Source organism: Mustela nigripes, chromosome X (genome assembly GCF_022355385.1).
Source record: "Mustela nigripes isolate SB6536 chromosome X, MUSNIG.SB6536, whole genome shotgun sequence".
NCBI lineage: Eukaryota > Metazoa > Chordata > Mammalia > Carnivora > Mustelidae > Mustela > Mustela nigripes.
Genome location: NC_081575.1, coordinates 45352970 through 45378822, shown reverse-complemented (window position 1 = coordinate 45378822; position 25853 = coordinate 45352970). Strand labels below are relative to the sequence as shown.

At 40.3% G+C, this 25853-nt stretch overlaps 3 protein-coding genes across 13 annotated transcripts in view; all 3 read left to right on the top strand.

Moving 5' to 3' along the window:
* The window catches only part of ARMCX4 (armadillo repeat containing X-linked 4), a 36063-nt gene extending 34825 nt beyond the window's left edge, over positions 1 to 1238 (top strand). Inside the window, exon 7 of one of the 2 annotated variants that reach the window (XR_009401418.1) lies at positions 1096 to 1238. The gene's annotated coding sequence lies outside the window, so the exon portion shown is untranslated. Of the gene's footprint in view, positions 1 to 119; positions 426 to 1095 lie in introns of those variants that run through there. The other variant, XR_009401417.1, reaches the window with a different exon arrangement.
* Positions 1239 to 1864: 626 nt separating this feature from the next.
* ARMCX1 (armadillo repeat containing X-linked 1) lies at positions 1865 to 5996 on the top strand. Of its 10 annotated transcripts, none has more exons than XM_059385957.1 (3): positions 1865 to 2003; positions 3739 to 3804; positions 4098 to 5996. In XM_059385957.1, the coding sequence occupies exon 3, from the start codon at positions 4219 to 4221 to the stop codon at positions 5593 to 5595; it is 1377 nt and encodes a 458-aa protein (XP_059241940.1). In that variant the 5' UTR covers positions 1865 to 2003; positions 3739 to 3804; positions 4098 to 4218; the 3' UTR covers positions 5596 to 5996. The 10 variants fall into 10 exon arrangements, with proteins under 10 accessions (XP_059241940.1, XP_059241933.1, XP_059241938.1 ...); XM_059385950.1 differs by having other exon boundaries at positions 3739 to 3851; XM_059385955.1 differs by having other exon boundaries at positions 1865 to 2025.
* An 18315-nt stretch (positions 5997 to 24311) lies between these two features.
* On the top strand, positions 24312 to 25479 carry ARMCX6 (armadillo repeat containing X-linked 6). Its single transcript, XM_059385205.1, is given in 3 exon segments — positions 24312 to 24425; positions 24427 to 24702; positions 24705 to 25479. Coding segments are annotated over 3 exon segments (558 nt in total). The 3' UTR covers positions 24873 to 25479.
* The last annotated feature ends 374 nt before the right edge of the window (positions 25480 to 25853 follow it).

The window sequence follows — 25853 nt, the reverse complement described above, 5'->3', positions numbered from 1 at the left end:
GGCAAGTAGTTTATTATATTTTTAAAGTCATAGATGCCCACAAGAATCTGATTAAAGCTTTGAGCCCTCTTTCCATGAAATGAACATGTGTATGTGCATAACCTTGTGTTCATTTTCAGGTACAGCACAGAAGTGGTCAGTTGAGAAACCCCACTCTAGGTTAATCGGTATGGTCAGTGGGGAGACTCCCTGCGGTCCCGGCACACATTTGGCTGAGGGGGCAGCAAAGTGGGTGTGGGCTGCAGACAGTGACCCTGCAGCAAGACCAGGTTCTCCCTGGGTGTCCTGTGGCAAGGAGGCCAGAGGTAAGAGGCCCAGCTGGCTGCACCCCTCCAGCCAGGTGGTAGCAGCAGTGTTAAGGAGCCCTGTTAACTAAGGCACCAGGAGAGAGGGCAGAGTAGGCCGATCTGGGTGCGTCTGCCAGCCAGCAATCACTTCTTCTTCATGGGAACCCACAGCTGCAGGGCTCTGTGGGAGCAGCAGTCCCTCCTAGGCATCCCTGAGTTACACCTGTGGGAATTTGGGGGAGGGAGGGAGAAAGGGAAGAAGCCAAAGACAGTTACTCAAGTTGGTCCCCTGAGTAAAGGTGGTATTTACCACCTTGGTCACCAGTCCCTGTGTACTTTTAGAGCCAGAGATAGAGTCAAGTGGCTGAATGTAGGGAATGAAGGCTCAGGAATATGAAAGGAGGTAGAGGGTCAGCAACCTCCTTCCTCCCTTTTTGACAGAGCTGAGAGATCAGACCATTTATACATTCCCCACACCCTCGGCTGCCTCCTCCTTAGTGGACTGGAATCTAATCCAAGAGCAGGTGTTCAAAACAGCCATCAAATCACAACAGGTTCCTGCAGCATTCTGCCAAGACTTTGGGGCATTAAATACATGTCTTTCTTTAATCAAACAAGACAGAATTGTATTGCTTTTGTTTTATCAAAGTGTAAGTTGATCCTAAAGTAGAAAAAGTAGTGGATTATTTACATTAACTGGCCAAAATTAGATGACTAAAGATTAGATCTCTTTGTGGACTAATTCATAGATTGTATGAAAAAAATTGTTTTCAATTTTTTTTAAAGATTTTATTTATTTATTTGACAGAGAGAAATCACAAGTAGGCAGAGAGGCAGACAGAGAGAGAGAGAGGAGGAAGCAGGCTCCCTCCTGAGCAGAGAGCGCGATGTGGGACTCGACCCCAGGACCCTGAGATCATGACCTGAGCCGAAGGCAGCGGCCTAACCCACTGAGCCACACAGGCACCCCTGTTTTCAATTTTAAAATGGATTAGTATGTTTTGAAAGCTGCCATTTGGTTATAACCAGTAAAACCTTTTTCTTGTATTATAAATAAATATAATGTAATTAATGAGGTCTTTTGGGTTTTCGCTCCCACTTAAATTCTCCACTCAAATGAAAATAGCATCATTTAATTTTCTCAATATAAAAGTAACATATTCCTGTTTTTAAAAAATGAACAGGAAAGTTTAAGAAAGTAAGACACTCTCACTACGTATATTCTTTTCTGAGATCTTTCCACCCATTACACATAGGAGTGCAGGGAAAATGCTGGCTCTTCAAGGCTGGGGCTGGGGGAAAGTGAGAGAAGGGGAGAAGCAATTGGACAGGGAATAGAGAAGGGAAAAAAAAAAACTATTCCTCAAAGAGGAAGAAAAGACCAATGGACAAGGGAACAGATGCACTTTCTCCCTGTTAACCAGAGAAAGGCAAATTTCAGCCACAAGGAGAAGCTCTCCTCAGCCTCTGGGATTGGCAAAAGAAAATGAGTGGCAGGACCTGATGTAGCCAGGAAGGAAAGGGGTGGGCCGACTCTTGCCGCACTGCTGGTGGGAGTGGTAATTGGGGTCTTGAACTCACGGGTGACGTGGCCCTTACGTGAGCAGGAGCTGACGTTTGCAGGCGTCCTTCTAATTCTGGTCCTGGTTTGGTCCGGTTACCAGCTCCATATTACCCAGAAGGCGGGCGGGCCTGTGGCCAGGGAAGGAGGAGGAGGTAACTGCCCACATCCCAGCAGGTCTGTGTGTGGGTGGGCGCTGCCTGGGGGATCCGTGCGGTATGGGGAGCCGAGGGTGGAGACCAAAGAGGGACAAGGCCTGCTTTCTCCACAGGCTTGCACTATCCCTGGCCTTTACAAGAACAAAAATGGTGGACGCTTGGGTCCGGATTCCAGGGGACACCCCAGACCAGGAGGGAGGGGATCTGAAAACTTTGGCATTCAGGGCCTTGAATTGGGAAGGACAGCTATAAAGATTCTTGCCCTGTGTGCTGGTCCATTTACCAAGCCAGAATCGTGAGGCTGTGCGTCTGTCATTCCCCGTGTCTTTCAGTAGGGCGCTGTACCACTCAGAGCAAAAGAATAACGTATCTGCCTGGAATCCCGCAGGTCTGTGCAAAGGTGGGATTGCCCCGCAGTCCCCGCAGGGGGTGGGAGTGGCTGAGGTCCTTGATTTAACTTGGGCCCATTTCTGACTCCAGCTGCCTTCCTGTTATTTTATGAAGGAAAAAGGATGTGACAGTGCCTGCAGGGAAAATGGCTGTCGTTGGGGGTGGAAATGCATCGGGGAGGGGGCTCTTTTGCTCCTCTGGTTTTCCCTACTCCGTCGCCCCGCCTCCTCCCTGTCCAGTTGTTCGAAAGGGGTGTGGTTTTTGCTGGGAAAATGGCGGACCACTGAAGGTGGGGGCTGCGGAGTGGGTGAACGCGCGCCGGCAAGAAGAGGGCTGATGTCAGCGGAGTCCTGAGAATAGGGGTAGGGGTGAGAGGCCAATATTGGACAACCAGGATCCTGAATTCGGAAAAGCTGCTTTTGGGACTCTGTGAAGTGCTTTTCTGTCCGCTCAGCTGTCTGCCCTGTCGCTTGTCTGTCTGTGCATCTTGCACTTTAGGGCCAGTTCAACCCTAGAAAGCAGGAAGATTGTCCAGAAAAAGCAGGTCAGAATTAGGGTGGTGGCACTATTTGGGGACCCCTGGGGTGGAGAATTGTGAAGACTGCAAACCCGAGTGGACCCGGGCACCGCCTCCGCATCCCCCTCCTTTCCTCCACTTGATTCCGTTTTGGAGCTTTCGGAACAAAGTGCTTTGCAGTTAGACGGCACTGAAAGGAAGGAAGTGGCTGGGGGGCGGAGTGTCGCCTGAAGTGGGGGTGGGGAGGATCTTGCTCCAAATTACTCCGTGGAGTACAGTGTCTAAGGTTTGCTCTGTTGGTCAAGCACTCAGTCCCAGAGTTAGCAGTCCTTGGGTTTCGTGGAGAAGGCAGAAACTGAGATGAGGGGGGAAGGAAATTGCTCCGGATCGGTGGAAGTTGGTATAATGGCTGGAGGGAGGAGTGTCCCGGTATCTCTGAGATGGTGGGGGTGGGAGAGGCAAGGGCAAGGGCGAGTTTTGTGCATTCTACAGTCTGTTTTCAGCACTCTCTCCACCACGTTCCATTTTATTACAGGGAAAGGGTTGCGGAGTCACTTTTGAAGGAAATGACTTGACCAGGGGGGATTCTGATTGAATTCTTGTTTCAATCAGAAACAAGGATTGAAAGGGATAAAGGAGATGGGGAAGGGAGATACTGAATTTCGAAGCCATAGCTCCGCAACTGAGGAGTCTGCGCTGAGGAGTTGAGGGTTGGGCTACTCAGAACTGGGGTCAGAGATTCCGGAGAGGGAAGTGTATCCCATCCAGGGTGAAGTCCTGTCCCTTGAGCCTTCAGGATCCTCATCCCCACCCCTTTGTATGCAGGTTGCAGGACACAGTGGACTTCCAGGCAAGAAAAAGAAGGAAGAAACTGCCTGGACCTGTGCTGGTGTATGTGGGGGTGCCACTACCCCAAGACATCTGGAGGGGTAGGGGAGGTAGGGAATTGATTAGATACCTTAAATGTAACATACTGGGGGGGGGGATGGTTGAACATGAGGTTGGAGGATCTGGAGGTGGGGAAAATTTTCAAAATTATCTTCCCCATGGAGGAAAGGAATCAGTGATCCAGCCCTGAGTCCCTGTCATGTCCCTGTCCGTTTGCTGGTCTGTAGTTCAGTCTGTCTGCAGGCAAAGGCACAAAATGAGGAGACTAATGCCTTAAATCTTTCCTTCATTCCTAGGTTCCACTGTATCTGCAAGCTGCAGCCGGGCCTGCCAGCTGTAGCTGAAGACTCCGCTCCCAACATAGAAGAAACCCCACTCTACCCTGGTTGAAAATTTGGTTCAGACGTTCACCCCAGCATGGGCCGTACTCGGGAAGCTGGCTGCGTGGCCGCTGGTGTGGTGATCGGGGCTGGCGCCTGCTACTGCGTGTACAGGCTGACCTGGGGAAGAGATGAGAATGAGAAAATCTGGGACGACAATGAGGAAGACGATGAAGAAGAATCTAGTGATATTGTAGAGACTGGTGTCCAGACTGGAAAAGGAGCTAAGGCTAATGCTGGGGTGGGGGCTGGGGCTAGACTTCAGGATGAATCAAAGGTCAAGGCTGAGGTGGGCATGGAACTCCAGAATGGTTCAGATGTAAAGGCAGAGGCCCACTTGGGGGCGCAGAGTGGAGGTGGCCTAGAGGCCAAGGCCAAAGCCCTTTTCAGCACTCTGAAGGAACAGGCAAGTGCAAAGGCCAGCAGAGGAGCCAGGTTGGGCACTATCTCTGGGAACAGGACCCTTGCACCAAGTTTACCCTGCCCAGGAGGCCGGGGTGGAGGCTGCCACCCCACCAGGAGTGGGGCTAGGTCTGGAAGTAGGGCAAGCGGAAAAACCAAGGGAAGGACCCGAGGGAAGAGCACCAGGACTCCAGCTACATCATGGCCTGTTCGCAGGGGCAAGTTTAACTTTCCCTATAAAATTGATGATATTCTGGGTGCTTCTGACCTTCAAAAGGTTCTTAACATCTTGGAACGATCAAATGATCCTTTTATTCAAGAAATAGCCTTGGTCACTCTGGGTAACAATGCAGCATATTCTTTTAACCAAAACGCCATTCGTGAATTGGGTGGTCTTCCAATTATTGCAAAACTGATAAAAACAAAAGATCCTATTATTAGGGAAAAAGCTTACAATGCCCTTAATAACTTGAGTGTGAATGCTGAAAATCAGGGAAAGATTAAGACATATATCGGTCAAGTGTGTGATGATACCATGATCTGTCGCTTGGACTCAGCTGTGCAGATGGCTGGACTAAGACTGTTAACCAACATGACTGTGACTAATCATTACCAACATTTGCTTTCCTATTCTTTTCCAGACTTTTTTGCTTTGTTATTCCTGGGAAATTACTTCACCAAGATTCAGATTATGAAACTAATTATAAACTTTACTGAAAATCCAGCTATGACGAGAGAGCTGGTCAGTTGTAAAGTTCCCTCAGAATTGATTTCCCTCTTTAATAAAGAATGGGACAGAGAGATTCTTCTTAATATCCTTACTCTATTTGAGAATATAAATGACAACATAAAAAATGAAGGGCTTGCATCATCTAAGAAGGAATTCAGCAGAAGTTCACTTTTTTTCTTATTCAAAGAATCTGGAGTGTGTGTTAAGAAAATCAAGGCATTAGCAAATCACAATGACCTGGTGGTGAAAGTAAAAGTCCTAAAAGTACTGACCAAACTCTAATTTGGAGTATGGTCCAAACAGTATTGAGATAATTTTTCAGTGTGCACTGGGAACAATGCATTTTGTAAATTCTTTGTTTTCCACTGTGCTTACATGACAATGAGATCCTTTTGGCTCCTACTCTGGAAAAATGAGTATCAAGAGTCATCAGTGATGTTACTTGTGGTGGCTGGTTTCAGTATGGAGCATTTTAATGATTTATTGAATACTAGAGCTTGTGTAAAGAAAGCATTTATTGATTCCATCTTGCTACCGAGATTGAGATATTTTTTACTCTTTACTCTACCTAAACTGACAGCAGACTAATCATAAATAAGCTACACTTTTGTATTGGTTTACATTTGTTAATCTTCGACTTGTGTTTCATCAATAAAGTTGTGTGTTTTAACCAGCAAAAAAAATTATTCTGTCCTTGAGTTTATGATCTATTTGGAAAGGCAAGATGTATGGAAACAAAAATACACTAACAAAACCACAAGCCTCTGATCATGGCCAAACCCTTCTCATCTGTGCAGAAACTTCTGCAGGCAACAGCGCTCAGGCAAAAGTTGTACAGAGGAGGACACTTAAGTAAGTTGGACTTGAAGGATAGGGTAAAAATGGGGATGTTTGAATACCAACTGGTGACTGAGGGGACAAATTTTGTGTTATGTTAAATATTTTCATGTCTTGACAAGGATGCAGAGAAAGGGGAACCCTCCTACACTGTTGGTGGGAATGCAAGCTGGTGCAGCCACTCTGGAAAAGAGTATGGAGGTTCCTCAAAAAGTTAAAAATAGGGCTACCCTCTGACCCAGCAATTGTACTACTGGGCACTTATCCCAGAGATACAAATGTAGTGATCCGAAGGGGCATGTGCACCCGATAGCAGCAATGTCCACAATAGCCAAACTATGGAAAGAGCCTAGATGTCCATCAACAGATGAATGGATAAAGAAGAAGTGGTATGTATATAATATGGAATATTGGGGTGCCTGGGTGGCTCAGTGGGTTAAAGCCTCTGCTTTCGGCTCAGGTCATGATCCCAGGGTCCTGGGATTGAGCTCCGCATTGGGCTCTCTCTGCTCAGCGGGGAGCCTGCTTCCTCCTCTCTCTCTCTCTCTCTCTCTCTCTGCCTGCCTCTCTACCTACTTGTGACCTCTGTCAAATAAATAAAATCTTAAGAAAAAAATAATATGGAATATTATGCAGCCATTAAAAAGAAATATTTCCATTTGCAGCAACATGCATGGAACTAGAGGGTATTCTGGGAAGTGAAATAAGTCAATTAGAGAAAGACAATCATATGATCTGACTGATACGAGGAATTTGAGAAATGAGACAGGATCATAGAGGAAGGGAGGGAAAAATTAAGCAAGATGAAAGCAGAGAGGGAGACAAACCAGAAGAAACTCTTAATCTCAAGAAATGAAGTGAGGGTTGCTGGAGGGGATGTAGGTGGCAAGGATGGGGTCGCTGGGTGATGGACATTGGGGAGGGTATGTGCTATGGTGAGTGCTGTGAAGTGTGTAAGACTGATGGATCACAGACCTGTACCCCAGAAACAAATAATACATTATATGTTAATTTAGAAAAAGACTTCTAAAAAATAGTGTCATGGCACAAAGTAGCACTACTGTATTCACTAGTAGTGATAGACTTCTTTTCCCTGTAGTTTGGTATCTCTGAAGTTATGATGCATCTTAACAGTTGTTGGCACTTTAACATTATCCCACACTTTAATTGGAAATATTGTTTTCCTTTTGTAGTGTGTAAAATAATGATGCATCTAATAATTAAAGTCATCTTAAATCAGTGAAATTATGTTTCTAGTCAATGAGAAGAATGTAAAACTGTAATACCTAAAGAGTGTGTTTGCTTCATAATAAGTATATCATTTTGTTCTGATAGAGGTTCTGCAGTAGTTTAAGGAAACTGGCAGAGGGTTGAGGAGGAGTCATCAAGCTCCCTCTACTGAAGGAACGTTTAAATCAAAGGAATCTGTGCTGAAGCATCCCTACTCCATTCATATTGCAGATGGTGATTCCGAGACAACAAAGCAACATTTAATCAATCTCATTAATGTTAATTTAATTTTTTTTTAGTTTTATGGCTGGGTCTATTTTTAATTTGTGTCTTTTTATTTTAAACTTTATATGAGAGTGAAAGTTGATAGAATATGCTGCCCCAAAATATGCCCCTTTGGCATAAGGATTATTTTGAGTTAAAAGCGTTTGGAAGGGTGCCTAGGTGGCTCAATAGGTTAGGCATCTGCCTTCAGTTCAGGTCATGATCCCAGAGTCCTGGGATCAATTCCTTTCCCCCTTTGGGCTCTCTGCTTAACGGGGAATCTGCTTCTCCCTTTACCCCTCCCCCCTGCTCCCACTTGCTGTCCCCCCCCCACACACACAAATAGATAAATAAAATCTTAAAAGAAGTAATAGCATTTGGAAAATAGGTACAAGAAAGGTACTCTGACCTGCCCTTTTCTTCCTAAAGGCAGGAGATAAAAATCCCATGTGAAAACTGTCTTCCCTACACCAGAAGGAAAGACACATTCTTACCACCAGAGATGGGGAGCTGAGGCTGAGAGAATTCTGTACAAACAGATCTTGTTAAAGATAAAAGATCAAAATTTTTAATCAAATTTGATAAGTAACACATTCAAGTATATTATATACATATATATATATATATATATATATATATATATATATAATGTATATTATAGAAGAAAAACATGGGTGATACCTAATATTTGTCAGACACTGATTGGCATCTTTTATAGTTCCTACCCCCTCCACTTAATCTCCTCAATGATCCTGTCAAATAAATATATTTTTACTGCAGAAGAAATGAGACTTGGAGAAGCCAGGTGAGTTTCCCAATATCACTTCATTAGTAAGAGGTAGAGCCAGCAGCCTTCCAAACTTGAGCAACTGGTTGCTTAAAATCATCCTGTATGGAACCAAATGACTGGATAATGCCTCTATTAGATACTTGACACAAAACTCTTCCTGATGAAGACACAGATGAAGATGATAATCTTTATGTTGAGTCCATAACTTTATAGATACCCACATAGTAAGGTGTAGAAGAAAGAGTGAAATCTTAGGAGTTGCCAATAGGTGAGGTTCAGTTGAGAAACAGAGAAAATAGTATTTATCTTGGTGCTCCTATATGCCAGGTAGGATGAGCAGTTTGGATATGGAGCAAATAATAATGACCATTGTATTGATATGTTCAAGTTGGGGTGCTGAGTTACTTTTATAAAATTATACAATACTGTAAGTAAATTTGGGGGAGCTGATTTAAAATTTTTTGAATTTTCTCCTAAAAAATATTCATTGGAGATAACTCGAGAACATAGAGACAATAAAACTCATTTCCAACTCAGATGCATAGCTTGAACGTCTGAAAAAATATTCATGGGGTGCCTGGGTGGCTCAGTCAGTTAGGCATCTGCCTTCTGCTCAGGTCATGATCCCAGGGTCCTGGGATCAAGTCCCAGTCCCACATCGCATCAGGCTTCTTGCTCAACAGGGAGCCTGCTTCTCTCTGCCTGCCACTCTTACTGCTTGTGCTCTCTCTCTCTCTCTCTGACAAAATAAATAAATAAATAAATAAATAAATAAATAAATAAAATCTTTTAAAAAGAAGAAATGCCACACCACGACAAATCAATCAATTGCTACAGTAAGAACTCAAACAATTGTCTCATTCCCAGTGTCCCTCTTAAACTTACTTTATTTTATTCTTATATTATATTATATTATATATTATATTTTATTCTTATATTATATTATCTCTATTAGTACTGAAAACTTGTTTAAAGTTCTATCTGCACTTTACCCACTTTGTCAAACAGGATGTCACTCCCCCTTGCATGTGTTGGCAAAGATACCTTGATTAGCACTGCTCATGTGTTCAAGATCTAATAGTATGTTTTGTCCTTGGTTGCAAGGCAAGATGACAATATGTAATAACTTAACAACAGAATTAGGCAGCAGATTTGAAAATATTTAAATGCACTGATTAACTCACTCATTGTCATACATCCTGAGACAGAAGACATTATGAGTACTTTACCTACTGACTTAGAATTTTTAGTCCAGACCACCTTTTCAAATTGTAGAATTTGCATAGCCCAAAGTATATTGTATCCTGTCCCCATCGTGCTTTAGCATCCTTCATAATGGATTCAACACAATTATTAGTGTCACATTTCTCCATTCAGTACACATATCATCAAAGTTCCACTTGGTCCAACCACTTCCCCTCAACATTCCATGACTCTGCCAACTGCCTTGCTTGAAATCCAGAGGAAATACAGCAATGACCTTTATGCTGTTTCTGCCACTGCCATTGTCGCTGTTGTTCAAGCTACTGCTTGAGGAATGATCTAACATAGTGCCACCTAACAAGAAGAGACAACTGCTGCTGCAAACTAGCTAAACTACATACATAGAAACACAGTGCAGTTAATGCTCTAATGGTTGAACTTTGACAAATGGAGATTAGCTACTTTCCCTTGATAATGGCTTTTCTAAGCATGATTATGACTATTTTCAATGTTAACTTTGTACATTCATTTTACATCATATCCCAGGCTGACGGTTTTTTCTGGTTTCTCTATTTGAACTGCAGCTCAAATAAGAACTATCTTGCTGCCATCTTGGGGTGCAGAAAACCAAGATAATGGCCCCTGGTCTGCCTTGCCCTGAGGTGTGGTACTAAGCAGGATAACAGATATTTGTTTTTCAGAATGTTGTACTTCCACACTTGACCCTGTCCATTGGGTCCCCCTCAGGCCTTGTGTTAAAGGGTTTGGGCAATGCACGTTTGGGGATAGGCCTGCGGGGAGGGAGAAGGGAGGTGGGGAGTGCAGGAAGCCCTATTGGAGGGGTATCTTTATCCTTACAGGTTCATGCACATATAATTCAGTCCACCATTGAGATTGGGCTTTAGTGTAACTCTCTGGCCCTGTTGACCTCTGAAAGGGTAAGTAATAATGCAGGATCTTTGTCTGGGCACAGAGTTCCCCGTTTATTGAGCGTTTCTAAGTTTGCAGAGTAAGGGACATATCAGGTGGGGCAGAATTTCTTTTTGAAAATAAAAAAAGTGATCATTTCTGTTACTGTGAGAAAAATCGTTGCCAAGTAGATCAAATTCTTAGTGTTTGCTTCTCAGAATGTTCTCTCCCTAACATCACTCTATCTCAGAAACCAAATTATTGTCAGAAGATTATTTATTTAGTGCTTAGGGAATCAGGGCAAACTGACTTAGCTAGATGTTGGTGCTGTCAAAGTAAAGTGTTTTTCCCCTTATACTACGTTGTTTTAAATCATGAATGGGGGTTGAATTTTATCAAATGCCTCTTCTGCATCAATGGAGATGGTTATGTAAGTTTTTCCCTCTAATTATAATAATGTAGCAAATTATACTGATTCATTTTTAAATGGATTTTTATTTTATTTTTTATTTTTTTAAAATATTATATTTATTTGACAGAGAGAGAGAGAGAGATCGCAAGTAGGCAGAGCAACAGGCAGAGAGAGAGGAGGAAGCAGGCTCCCTGTGGAGCAGAGAGGCCGATGCTGGGCTCGATCCCAGGACCCTGAGATCATGACCTGAGCCAAAGGCAGAAGCTTAACCCACTGAGCCACCCAGGTAACCCTATTTATTACTTTTTAAGAGAGAGATTGTGCGAGCAGGGGGAGGGAAGGGACAGAGGGAAAGAGACTCTTAAGCAAGCTCCATGCAGAGCCCCATGTGGGGCTGCATCTCAAGATCCTAAGATCATGACCTGAGCCAAAATCAAAAGTTGGATGCAAAACTGACTGAGCCACCTGGACACCCCTATATTGATTGATTTTTAATATTAACTTAAGTTTGCATTTTTAGAAGAAACTCAACTTGTTTATTATGTATTTTCTGTTTTGTATATCACTCAATTTGGTTTGCTTTTATTCTGGCTTGAATTTTTTGCATCTAAATTCTTAAGAGGAATTAGCCTGTAATTTTATTTTTTGTAATATTCTTCTTTTTAAAAGATTTTATTTATTTGAGAGAGAGAGAGAGAGATAGAGAGAGAAAGCAGGAGTTGGGGGTCGAGGAAAGGGGCAGAGAGAGAAGGAGAAGCAGACTTCCTGCTGGGCAGGGAGCTGGATGTGGGGCTCAATCCCAAGACCCTGGGATCATGACCTGAGCCAGAAGCAGATGCTTAACCCACTGAGTCACCCAGGTGTCCATATGTTTTTTAATATTCTTTTCAGGTTTGGTATCATATATTTGTGTTCATGTCATAAAACAAGGTGGGTAGTAAGATAATTTTATGTGTCAACTTGGCTCAGCCACAGTATCTACATATTTGGCCAAATACCAGTCTAGATGTTGCTGTGAAGTTATTTTTTAGATATGATTATTGTTTAAATGAGGGACAAGTGGGTGGCTCAGTGGGTTAAGCCTCCACCCTTGGCTCAGGTCATGATTTCAGAGTCTTGGGATGGAGCCTTGCATCAGACTCTCTGCTCAGCAGGGGGCCTGCTTCCTCTCTCTGCCCCTCTGCCTGCCTCTCTGTCTACTTGTGATCTCTCTTTGTCAAATAAATAAAATCTTTAAAAAAAAGATTATTGTTTAAATCAGTAGACTTTGAATGAAGCAGATTATTCTCCATCATGTAAGTAGGTCTAATCCAATGAGTTGCAGGCCTTGAGAGAAAATGACTGAGGTTCTTTCGAAGAGGGAATTCAGCTTCCAGATTGTCTTCAGACTCAAGCAGGGAACATCAACTCTTTCCTGAGTCTCTAGCCTTCTGGCCCACACTATAGATTTTAGATTTGGCACCTTCCCCAATTGTGTGAGCCAATTCCTTAAACTCTCTCTCTCTTTCTCTGTGTATCTTCCTCTATTTCATCTATGTCTATATCCATATCCATATCTATATATCTATATATACTTCCTATTGATTTTGTTCTGTGGAGAATCCTGATTATTTCTTTCTCTTTTCTTTGGAAGAGTTTCTATAAAATAAGATTTTTTCTTTAAGCATTTGGATAAATTTATCTGCTTGCTCCATCAGTTACTGAGCTAGGTATATTAAAACCTTTTTGATGGTGAATTGGTCTATTTCACCTTTAACACTATCCATTTTGCTTTATATATTTGAATCTATGTTATAGTTACATCGAAATTTAGAATTCTTGTATCTCCTTGGTTGATTGACACTTTTATCACTATAAAATTCTCTCCTCCATCCCAAGTAACTCTTCTTGTCTTCTTTTGGTTAGAATTTGTAGAGTGTATTTCTTTCCATTTGTTTACTTTAGATATTTGTGTTTTCCTACACTTAAGTTTCATCTCTTATAAGCAGAATAAAATTAGATTTCAATTTTTATCCAGTGTGGCACTCTTATTTTTCCAATTGAAGTATTTGAGATATCTCTCTCTATATATATATATACATATATATATATATAGATGTATATATGTATACATATATATAGATATCTCAAATACTATTGAGATATATATACATATATATAAATATATGTGTGTATATATATATGTGTGTATATATATATGTATATGTATATATATATTCCTCACTTTATTTACTCCATTGATGTCCAGTTTAGTTACTGAAAAGTTTGTGTTTAAGTCTAATGACTTAGAAAATTTTGAATACAAGTTCCTTATACAATATGTGTTTGACAAATATTTTCTCCTAGTCGGTCTGTGGTCTGTCTTTCATTCTCTTTCTTTTGCAGAGCAGAAGTTTTTATTTTAGTAAATAAGTCCAACTTACCAATTTTTCTTTTGTGAGTCATGCTTTTGGTGTTGTCTCAAAAATTCATCACTGAACCCAAGGTTACCTGAATTTTCTCCTACGTTATCTTCTACAAGTTTTATAGTTTTTCATTTTGCATTTCTGTGTAAGGTCCATTTGGGGTTAATTTTGTGAAAAGTTTAATAATATCCGTGTCTAGATTCCTTTCTTCTTTTTGTCATTGATCTATTTGAATATTCTGTCACAATACCAGGCTATGTTGATTACTGTACCTTCATAGCAAGTATTGAGGTAAGGTAGTGTCAACCTCTGACTTTGTTCCTCTTCCTCAGGATTATGTTGGTTACTCTTTTGAATTTCCATATAAACTTTAACATCAGTTTCTTGATAACCACAAAATAACTTGCTAGGATTCTGATTTGGATTAAATTGAATGTATAGATCAAATTGGGAAGAATCAACACCTTAACAATTCTGAGTCTTCCTATTCATGATCATGGAATATCTCTTCAGTTACTTACATCCTGTTTGATTTCCTTCAACAGAGTTTTGTACTTTGCCTCATATAGATCCTGCACACATTTCATTAGATTTATGCCTAAATTTTTCTTATTTTTGATGTTAATGTGAACAGTGTTGCATTTTTAATTACTTTTTTACTGTTTATTGCCAGTATATAGGAAAACAGTGGAGTTATGTATATAAACTCTGTATCCTTCAACCTTGCAATAATTACCTGTTAGTTTCAGTTTTTGGTTTGATTCCTAGGAATTTTTTAATACAGACAGTCATATTATCTGCAAAACGAAGACAGGGGGTTTGTTCTTCTCCAATCTGTGTGTATTTTATTTCTTTTTCTTGTATTATTATATTTCAAACACAATGTTGAATAAGAGTCGTGGGAAGAGCCATCCTTGTTTTGCTCCCAGTCTTAGGATGGAAGCATGTAGTTTCTTACCATTAAGGATAAATTTCAAGGTGTAGTTTTTCTGTAGATGTTCTTTATAAAGTTGAAATCCTCTCTATTCCTAGTTTTCTGAAAAAATTTTAAACCATTAATGGGTGTTGGATTTTGTCAAATGCTCTTTCTACATCTATTTATATGATCATATGATTGTTTAGCTTATAGATGTGATGGATAATATTGATTTTCTAATGTTGAATCAGTCTTCATACTTGTAATAAATAACACTTGTTTATTCTTTTTATATGTTGCTGCATTTGATTTGCTAATATTTTGTTGAAACTTTCTGCATCAATGTGGAAAATATTGGTTTATATCTTTTCTTTCTTGTAATGCCTTTAGTTTTTACATTAGGGTAATGCTGGCTGCATATAATGAGTTAAGAAGTGTTCCCTCTGAAGGCACCTGGGTGGCTCAGTTGGTTGACTCTTGATTTGGGCTCAGGTCATGATATCAGAGTTGTGAGATTGAACCATCTGTTGGGCTCTGAGCTCAGTGCAGAATCTGCTTGAGATTCTTTCTCGCCCTCTCCCTCTGCCCCTCCTTCCAATGGCGTACTCTTTCTCTTTCTTTCTCTGAAATAAGTAAGTAAGTAAGCAAGTAAGTAAATAAATAAATAATGGGATGCCTGGGTGTTTCATTCAGTTAAGCATCTGCCCTCAGCTCAGGTCATGATCCTGGGGTCCTGGGATGGAGCCTCACATCAGCCTCCCTGCTCCGTGGGATGCCTGTTTCTCCCTCTCCCTCTGCCGCACCCCCTGCTTGTGCTCTCTCCCTCTCTGTCAAATAAATAAATAAAATCTTTAAAAAAATAAATAAAATATTTTTTAAAAAAGGAAGTGTTCTTCTGAATCTGTTTTCTGGAAGAGAACATAAAGAATTGGTATAACTTCTTTTTTAAATGTTTGGTATAATTCACCAGTGAAACCACCAGTGAAAGTACCTAGTCCTTTCTTTTTTGGAAGGGTATTAATTACTGATTCTGTTTCTTTAATATATAAATAAGCCTGTTTAGGTTATCTATTTTTCCTTGTGTTGATTTTTGGTGAATTGTGTCCTTCAAAGAATTGGTCCATTTTATTTATGTTATCCAATTTGTGGGTATAGAATTTTTCATAATATTTCTTTATTTTCCATTTAATATCTACAGGATCAATAGTGATGACCTGTCTTTCATTTCCAATATTAATCATTTGTATCTTCTCCTTTTTTTTTCTTAGTTAGCCTGGCTAGAGGTTACTCAATTTCATTGATCCTTTCAAAGAAACAGATTTTGGTTTCAATGAATTACTCTATTGTTTTTTACTTTCAATTTATTAATTTATATTCAAATTTTGATTATTTCTTCTCTTCTGCTTGCTTTATGCTCTTATTGCTCTTTTTTTCTTAGTTTCTGCAGGTGGTAGTTTATAGATTTTTATCTTTCTCGTTTTCTTTTTCTTCTTTCTTGTTTTTTAAATATATGCATGCATTAAATTCCATAAATTTCTTCTAAGCACTGTTTTCATTACATACCACAATTTTTTTATAAGTTGCATTTTCACTCTTATTTAGTTAAAAATATTTTAAAATTGGGTGCCTGTGTGGCTCAGTCGGTTAAGCATCTGCCTTTGGCTCAGGTCATGATCCCAGAGTCCTGGGATCCAGTTCCACACTGGGCTCCCTGCTCAGCAGGGAAGTCTGCTTCTCCCTCTCCCCCTTCTGCTCTCTCTCTTACTCTCTATCAAACAGATAAACAGAATCTTTAAAAAATATTTTAAAATTTCTCTTGGGACTTCGTCTTTGACCCAGGTTTTATTTGGTAGTGTGTTGTTTTATCTCAAAATATTTTGAGATTTTGCATCGTTCTGTTTGATTTTCAGTTTAATACCATATGATCTGAGAGGATACTTTGTATGTTTTCTACTCTTTTAAATTTGTTAAGATGTGTTTTAATGCCTAAAATGTGATCTATCTTGGTGAATATTTCATGTGAGCTTAAGAAGTACGTGTATTGTGCTGGTGGTGTTGGATGAAGTATTCTACAAATGTTAATTTAGATCCCTTTGATTAATGGTACTTTTTCTCCTCTTTACATGAAATAGGAAGTCTAGAATGGGGCTGGAGCTGGCCAGTTGTTTGTCCCCTGGGTCAGATAAGAAAAAGTAACTTTTCTTTCAGGACAGCCCTGTTATGAAAAACACTCTGGACATATTTCAGAATGATCAATTTTCCCCTGGCCACAATTTAAAATGTTTATTTTCTCCTTCTGCCAGAAACACAAGGGGATTTTTCTTTAATCTCCATCACAAGAACTTGTTGGGGTTTCTTGAGCTAAAATCAGTGAAAGCGTGATACTGCCCCCTTAAAATTCTCCCCCATGGGTTTTCACTTTTAAGTTAGTATACACTCAGCCTCTAGCAATTCATCAAAGTTACCACTTAAGTGTTCTAACCAGTTATTGGCTCCAGAGGCTTCTGTTTCAAGTAAGCTTATCTTACCTGTGATTCTGTCTGTAGCTCCAGATTTGGGGGGTGTTGGTTTGCCCTGTTACCTTAGTTCTCTAACAAATCTTAGAAAAGTTGTTGATTTTCTATCAAGAAAATCTATTAGAAGGACTTCTAAGCTCTTTATATGTTGGAAATGAAAGTAAAAGTCACTATTATATTTTCTAGTTTTAGAATTTGTTTGATTTCCCTCTCCTCCATTTCAGTTCATGGATGAAACTGTCCATCTTGTCATCTATTTTCTTGAACATATTAATTATAATTATTTTAAACTCTATGCCTGGTACATCCAATAACTTAATCTCACACAGGTCTGTATCTTTTGTCTATTTTTTTATTCTCTTGGTTTCTTTTTCTCCTTTTAAAAATAATTTCCATCTGTCATGTCTCTCAGTGTGCTTTTATTCCAATGTTGAACATTATGAGAGAAAAACTCTAGAAAATTGAGATGTCATTTCCTTAATTTGTAGAGGATTTTCTTTCATTTTATAAAAGCAGTTTAGGAGTAAATTAGCTTAGGCAAATAAAGTATTGAACTATTTTGAGGTTGGATTTCAATTTTTGTCAGACCTATTCTATTTCCAGGTCACCCTTACTTCTAGGGTATAATCCTTCAGGATTACTAACTGACTGCCTGGGGTGTTTATCAGTTCCTCTAACTTTGGAAATCCCCAAACTCCAATTTTTAAATGTTCACTGTACTTTGACGAAGCCAATAGCTCTTTTTATCTTCCCAGCCTCTTAATTGCCTATTTCTGCTTTGTTTCTTTGCTTCTAGCTTTACATCTATTAAGAACTGGTGAATGTATCAAGAAGAAAATTAACTTAGACTGCCCATTTCATTTCTTTGTAATTTCCTTGTCTCCAGGAGATTAGTTTATTAAACCCTGGCTGTCTACTTGGCTCTGAGTTCCAGATTTTGAATCTAGATTTAGCTCTGTGTAACTGCTGCAAGCTCTATTCAGGTTTCTGCCTCTTCACAGCTTCTTTTCAGCCTCTTCATCTATGTCGATAATGAACTGGTCAATGCCTCAAAGGGAAAATAGGTGTAAAATGTCAGTTTTGTCTCATTAATTTTCCCTTCTTTCCAGGTTTTTGATACCTGGAAAGGTATCAATCCTGGATGCTTTGGAAGCTCTTCCATGTCTTTCAATAATTTAATCTGTTTAAATACCATGAATATTTTTCAGCTTTTCTTGTCCTAAGTGGGAGATTAGTCTTCCATTAGTAGGGCTACTATAGCCAGGAGCAGAGTATCTTTCACAGCTTCAAGTGCAATATTTTCATTACCATCCCATGCAAAATGTTTTCTAGTTGTAATTTTAAGTTCTTCTTTGACCCATGGGTTATTTAGAAATGTATTTCCTAATCTCTAAAATATTTGGATTTTTAGTTGCATTTTTATTATTGATTTCTAGTTAACTGCACCGTGACCGTGATTAGAGAACATACTCTATATGATTTTAATCTTTTTGAAATGTTAAAACTTGATGTATGGCCCAAGATATGTTCAATTTTTATACATGTTCCATATGTTTTTAAAAATAATGTATCTTTTATAGTTGTTGAATATAGTTTTATACCAACCAAAGTTTGAACTAATTAGATCAAGTTTGCTAATCATGCTCACATTTTTTATATCTCTGCTGTTTTTATTTGCTTATTCTGTCAACTATGGAAAGAGATATGTTATAACTTCCCACTCTATTATTTTTTGTAGTTCTGTCCATTTCTGTTGTGTGTATTTTGAAGCTATGTTATTAGAGGTACCTTTAGAACTGTTACATCTTCCTGGTGAATTACACATTTTTTCCTCATGAAGTATCCCTTTTATCTGTAGTAATGCTTTTTGATGTAAAGCCCATTTTTAGTTGCCTATTCTTAGTTCGTGTTTTCACAGTATATATTTTCCATTTTTACACTTTCAAATTTTCTGTATGTTAAAGGTATTTTTCCCCAAAGATTTTATTTACTTATTTGTGAGAAAGAGGAAACATACGTGGGGATCGGCAGGCAGAGGGAGAAGCAGGCTCCCTGCTGAGCAAGGAGTCTGATATGGGATTCAATCCCAGGACCCGGGGATCATGCCAAAGTAAGCCGCTTAATCAACTGAGCCATCTAGGATATATATATATATATATATATGTCTAATAAAGGCATATATATATCTAATAAAGGCATTATCTGATATATATGTGTATATATGTCTAATAAAGGCATATATATGTCTAATAAAGGCATTATCTGATATATATATACACACATATATATATACACACACATATATATATATGCCTTTATTTCACTGATACAGGTAAAGGATATTGTCTATGGGAATATAAATCTAAATTAGCATTAATTTCCTTTCAGCACTTTAATAATATTCTTCCATTATCTGGCTTTATTTTTTCTGTTGAGAAGTTAGCTATCAGTGTAATTGTTGCTGCTTTGAAGGTAATCTAAGGTTTTTATTTATAGCTACTTTATTTTTACTATGTTCAGTTAGCCAACATGTAGTACATCATAAGTTTTTGATGTAGTGTTCAACAATTCATTAGTTACATATAACACCAAGTGTTCATCACATCATGTGCCCTCCTTAATACCCATTACCTGGTTACCCCATCCCCAGGCCCCCTCCCTTCTGTAACCCTCAGTTCTTGGAGTCCAGAGTCTCTCATGTTTGTCTTCCTCTTCGATTAATCTCCCTTCAGATTTCCCTCCTTTCCCCTATGGTCCTCTGTGCTATTCCTTATGTTTGACATATGAGTGAAACCATATGATAATTGTATTTCTCTGACTGACTTATTTCACTTAGCGTAATTCTCTCCAGTTCCATCCATGTCAGTGCAAATCGTGGGTATTCATCCTTTCTAATGGCTGAATAATAGTCCATTGTATGTATGAATCACATCTTCTTTATCCATTCATCTATTGAAGGACATCTTGGTTCCTTCCACAGTTTGGTTATTGTGGACATTGCTGCTATGAACATTGGGATGCATGTACCTCTTCTTTTAGCTACATCTGTATTTTGGGGGTAAATGCCTAGTAGTGCAATTGCTGATATTGTCCTTATTTTTGGTCTTCAATAGTTTTCCTATAATATGAATAGGTGTGATTTTCTAAAATTTATCTTGCTTCAGATTTGAAGAACTTCTTATATGTGGCTTCATGTTTTGCAAAGTCCAGAAAATCTCAACCATTATTTCTTCAGATATTATTTATGTCTCATTCGTTCTCTCCTCTCTTCCTAAATTTCTTTTTTACTCTCTTCCTAAATTTCAAATACACATATATTGAACCTACTCTCTGTATTCTCTTTCTCTTATCCATTCCTAATTTTTCTTTTGACTCTAGGATTTATTCTAGATCATTTCCTTCAACCCACTTTCCAGTTCAATAATTTTCTCTTCATCTATATGTACTCTGCTGTTCAATCCATCTATTTCATTTTTTCCCAGTTGAACATGGAGCCCAATGTGGTGCTTGAACTCATGACCCTGAGATTATGACCTGAGCTGAGATTAAGAGTAGGATGCTTAACTGACTGAGCCACGCAGGTGCCCCCCATCTATTCAGTTCTTAAATAAGATTTTTAAATTTTTCATTTCTAGAGTTTCTGTTTTATACTTTTTTATAGCTTCCATTTATCTGCAGAAATACTCTATATTGTCTCTATCTCCTCAAATATAGTAAACATATTTACTTAAAATCTATGTCTGATAACTCTAATATCCAAGGCCCCAATGATTCTTTCTCTATTGTCTATCATTTCTGGTGATTTCTGTTAATTTTGTCTTGTCTTCTTGTGTACTTGATTGTTTTCTATTGTGTGTCAGATATTGTATTTTATAAAACTTCAGGAATTATTTGAGGATGACATCATTTCCCTCCAAAGAAAATTTATATTTGTGCTACTAAGCATCTAGGAGGATTAGCACTCTGGGATTACCTTATTCTACTTTTCAGTGACTGAGATTATTAAAAGTTAAACTGGTATCTTTGTGACAGCCTGTCTACCCCTAATTATTCTGATTCTGAGATGTATCTTTTTCAGCATCACAATCTGAAAGACATTGGGCTTCATCAGGTATACCACTTGACAATATTTTGATTACAGTATCAGTCTCCCTAGCCTCCAGAGGCTGTCCAAAATTCTGCATAGCCTCTCAACAGTCCCCTCAATAACCATATATGCTCCGTTGGTAGGAGGGGCCCTAACATTAAGCTCAACTTCCCCCAATCCTATTTTTTTAAAGATTTTATTTATTTATCAGAGAGAGAGCGCGAGCGAGCGAGAGCGCGACCGAGAGCGAGCACAGGCAGACAGAGTGGAAGGCAGAGTCAGAGGGAGAAGCAGGCTCCCTGCGGAGCAAGGACCCCGATGTGGGACTCGATGTGGGACGCTGGGATCATGACCTGAGCCCAAGGCAGCTGCCCAACCAACTGAGCCACCCAGGCGTCCCCCCACCCCAATCCTATTTTGAACCAGTTAGTCTTAACTATCTTGTTAGCGCTCTAGTGCCCTCAGGGAAGTGAAAAAGTATGTTTGGTTCTGTTTACCCAGAGTAGCAGAAAGATTGGTTTCATTCACTCACCTCCCATTTTTGTAATTCACCACTGAGGCCTTTTGGTAAACTTTTGTTCAAGTATACCATAGATATAACAAAGTATACAAATCCTAAGTGTTCATCTCAATACATTTTCATAAAATGAGCAAGAAACAAAACATTAACAGTGTAGTGGAAGGTTTCTCCATTCCCCTATCTAGTCAATAACACATCCCAAGGATAACCACTATTCAGATTTCTAACACCATAAATTAATTTTGTGTTCTTTAAACTTCAAGTAAATACAATCACATAGTATATATTCTTTTGTATATTTTTTTACTAACATAGTCTGTGAGGTTAATCCATATTATTGCATGTATGATATGCATTGCCATTTGTGAATATACTATATTTTGTTTATCCATTCTGCTATTGATGGATATTTGGAATGTTTCCAGTTTGGGGCTATTATGAATAATGCTACTATAGACATCCTTATATATGTCTATTGGTGAACATATGCATGCATTTCTATTGTGTGTAAGGTCATCAGTTATCATATTTTTGGACTGAAGACAAAATTAAGATGTGGAGCCTAGAGTATAGCAAACTAAGCAAGATAAATCCTGCCTTGTGTAGGCCTGTCTGGAAAGCCATTTGATCTTGCCCAAGAGACAGATATGTTCATCTCAGTGTCCCATCGACCTTAACAGTTAACACTGCAGCTAGAATGTGTTTTGTATTAAAGCTTATGCTCAGAAATAACCTGTGGTGACATTTTAGCAAAAGACACTGCAGAAAACTCCCTAAACATATAAAATCATGTACAATTTTTTTAAAAATCTAGTTTTCCATGATACAGGAGCAGAGAAAATAAATAAATACTTAAAGTTTCCCTTTCATGCCTTATTTCATGAAATCTGCTTTCTCCTGGGTCCAAGAAAGATGATGGATATTAGTGGCTGAGCAGAGGGGGAATGAAGATGTGGGCTATTGCTCCCTGTATTCTAGAAGAAAATAAAATGTATAAAAAGAAATAGTTGCTCCATGAGAAGCATGAGAAGCATTCCTTTCCTGGAAATTAGAGAAAGACAAAATGGAAATGAATTTTCTCTTGGATTTAAGAGTGGCAAATTAAAAAATGGGTGACAGGTCTGGTGTACTAGGGCAAGGGAGAGAAGTGGGCAAACTCCTGAATCACTGGTGGTGGAAGGGGAATTTGGAGACCATGGCTCATTGGTCATGTGTATCTCAGGTGACTAAGAATTGTGAAAAGATGATCTTTTTGGTTTTCCATCAGCTTCCTGTTGAACTTAGAAAGATGTGTTTGTAGCTGAATGAAGAAGGAAAAAACTCTGGTTGGGTACAGATTGGTGTGAGAGTGAGCATTACCTGGGGAGACTTGGGGTCAGGGTAGGGCTGGGGGCAGAGATCTGAAGGGGTAGAGTCAGATTTTCCTACACCTCCAGCTACACCCACCAGCTCATTTTAGTTCTCTAAATGATGAATGGGGTCAGAGGAAGAACTGATGCTAGGGTACAGGAGTGAAAGGTGAGAATCATTTGACAGAGTCCTGAATCAGTGAAAAGACAAGAATTGTGGTTTACCACCCAGACCTAAATCTCCACCAACCACTATCTTTTGGTTTCCTTGCTTGTCTGTAGGGGGCGGCACAACTCAAGGGAAAGGAAGAGAAAAAGTATGGGATATTCAGTCGAAACTGGTTTCTTCAAGGAAATGTGGCGCCTAAACTGGCCACAGGGGGGTGGTAGAAGCAAACTTGCAATCAGCGCCCATTTGTCCGCTCAGATCCTGTCCGTCTTCAAAAAAGAAAGAAAACAGTACTTAATCCCAATCCCTTTTGGCTCTGGGGGAAGCAGCAACAAAATTAGTGGGGCAGAAATGAAGGGTAGATGGGCATTTGAGGGAAGAAAGTGAGGTGAAGAGAGTGGCGGAAGGACAAAGAAATGGAAAAAGTAAGCATTTGATGGTGGTACGGGGTGGTGATGAAAAAGTATTTGGAGCATAGGCTGGCGGGTGTGTCTGAGACCTGTATGGGAGACATTTGAAAGCTAGATTTCTCATTCTGGATAGAGTGTATTTACGTGCCAGTACATCTACCAATCACCATTCTCTCTTGCCTACCTGTAGACATAAATTTAGGCAAAGAAGGCAGAAAATTGCTCTACGCAGTATGATACCCTGGAGGTAAGGGTAGGGATAGAGAGGTGAGAGTCAGAAAACAGGGTCCAAAGGCAACTCGGACTCTTCCTCTTCCAGCCTTTGGTCTCCTTTCTTCTTTCTTTGGTGTTGGAAAAGTCAAATTTGTATCTCTGAGGAAACAGGGGAATGAGTATAAATGAGGTTAAAGCCAGAAAAGAAAATTTGAAAATTGAGACCTTCAGTGAAGAAAGAAAGATCTTGATTCCCTTGTGTTCTGAGTGTTGACATGTCTAATTGAGGATACTCAGATAAAATATATATGTATTTGCATTGCACCTAGTCCCATGTTGGATGGTAGTTAGTACAATTGTGTTGAGGAAAAGAATGTCCAGCAATCACCACAAAGTTTTTAGAAGAGGGTGAACCTTCTGTGTGTTGCGTAAGTGTAGGATGTACTCAAAATGGGTGATTTAGTGAAAACAGGTCAGGAGGTCAGAGGTAGAATTTACTACAGTGTTTACCCACACTAATCAGAAGAGATTGCAACCACATTAAGCTTCAGACAAGGTGAGGACAGTTGAGTGCTCTCAGCTTTAATCAGAGATCTAAAAACAAAAACAAAAACAAAGATCTAGGTAAAGCAAAGTCCAGAGTATGAGGCTCAATGAACCCTGGGCAGTAAGAACACAGGGACTCCCAAAGAGAACAGTGTCCTAATAATAAAAGAGAATCACCCTTTCCCCAATGAAAATTAACATATCTTTAGTGATGCTTAGGGTATGACAACTTCCTGGTGTGTACTTGACCTCTCTAAGTGTCCTTTCATTCAGGGAAAAATGTGGTTTTCTCAGCCCAAGGATGCTGGTTTTCCATTTAGCCATGATATCAATAGTCAGTCATTTGGCCAGCCTCTCCATTGTTGGAAACACGATCCCCACTCCCGACCCTATTAGGGAGAAGGCTTTCTGTACTCTGGATAACTTGAATGCAGGAGTTGAAAACCAGGGCCAGATTAAGATGTCCATCAGTGAAGTGTGTCGGGAGACTGTGTCATGTTGCTGCAACTCATTTCTGCAGCAGGCCGGATTAGATTTGTTAATAAGCATGACAGTTATTAATAACATGCTTGCCAAGTCCGATTCAGACTTGAAGTTCCCTTTGATATCAGAGGGGAGGGGAGGGGATGTGCTGAGGTTCAGGCTTTGAAACTGTCGATGGGTTTGTCTGGAAAGCCGGTCTTGGCAGGGGACTCGCTGGGTGCCCAAACGCTGCTCTCATCCATGTCCCTCTTGATCAGGAACGGAAACACACAGGTTCTCCCTGACACCCTGGCCTCGTAGAGGGCCATCTGGAGCGGAATGGAACCGAATCCACCCAAAACCCTGCTGGAGAACACCCACCTGTGTTCTCATTCAAAGAATCTACAGTGGGTGCTGCTGAAGACCCGGCCTTAGCCACCACATCACGGGGTGAAAGTTACACTTGCTCCACTGAGGACCACACTCTTCTGGGCCAGGCAGGGGTCCCCCCGGAGCTCTGAGTAACTTCTTGGTTTTGCAGTCTGCAGGCAAAGTGCATTGTCAGTTACTCCCTTGCGGCCTTCCTCCTGCGGTAAAGGGATCTTTTCAGCAGCCAGCTGTGCCTACAGAACATCCTATGAGAGCATGGCCGGGGAGGTCTTGCCTCCGGTGGTCTCCCTGTGTCAGCCGGACTGTTTTGAGGAGACCGGGCGCGTGTCGGGGCTGGAGCTGCAAACGCATCGGTTGCCTCTTAGGTTGACTTCTTTCCCACTGACTCCTTCTTCGCTGCGAGCTGATGGATGGTGAACCTAGTCATCCACAAAGGACACTCCCCTCCTCTGTGCTCTACCGACTTGACTTCCTCCACCCAAGCCTACATCTGTACGCATCGTCAATAAAGTGTGTGCTTTGATTGGCAAAAACGGGACGTGGAACTTGTCCTTGAGTTGACAGTCTACACGCAGAGGAAGACAAAAGTAGGTGACCAAGGCGAACCACCTGGGCCTTCGCTCCCTGGCAGGGGCACTCTTACCAGGTGCTCATAGGGGGCAGGGGTAGAGGTGGGCTGGAGTGCTCAGGAGAAGGGTCTGGGGGCCAGGGGCGGAAGCCAGGGAGCAGAGATGGGGTTCGTGGAGGTTGCAGGGTACAACACTTGTGAAGCCGGCGGCATTGTGCCTGGCACCTGGAGCAGAGAAATCCCTCCATGAAGGTGTCTCTCCTTGACTGCCAGCCTGGGCAGAGGGTCAGTATCCTTGGGGTCTGTCTACACACCCTTGGGGACCAGTTGGCAACCCACCCCCC

Excerpts from the sequence above, each read along its gene's own strand:
- ARMCX1 (XM_059385958.1), top strand. The coding sequence starts at position 4,219 with ATGGGCCGTACTCGGGAAGCTGGCTGCGTGGCCGCTGGTGTGGTGATC.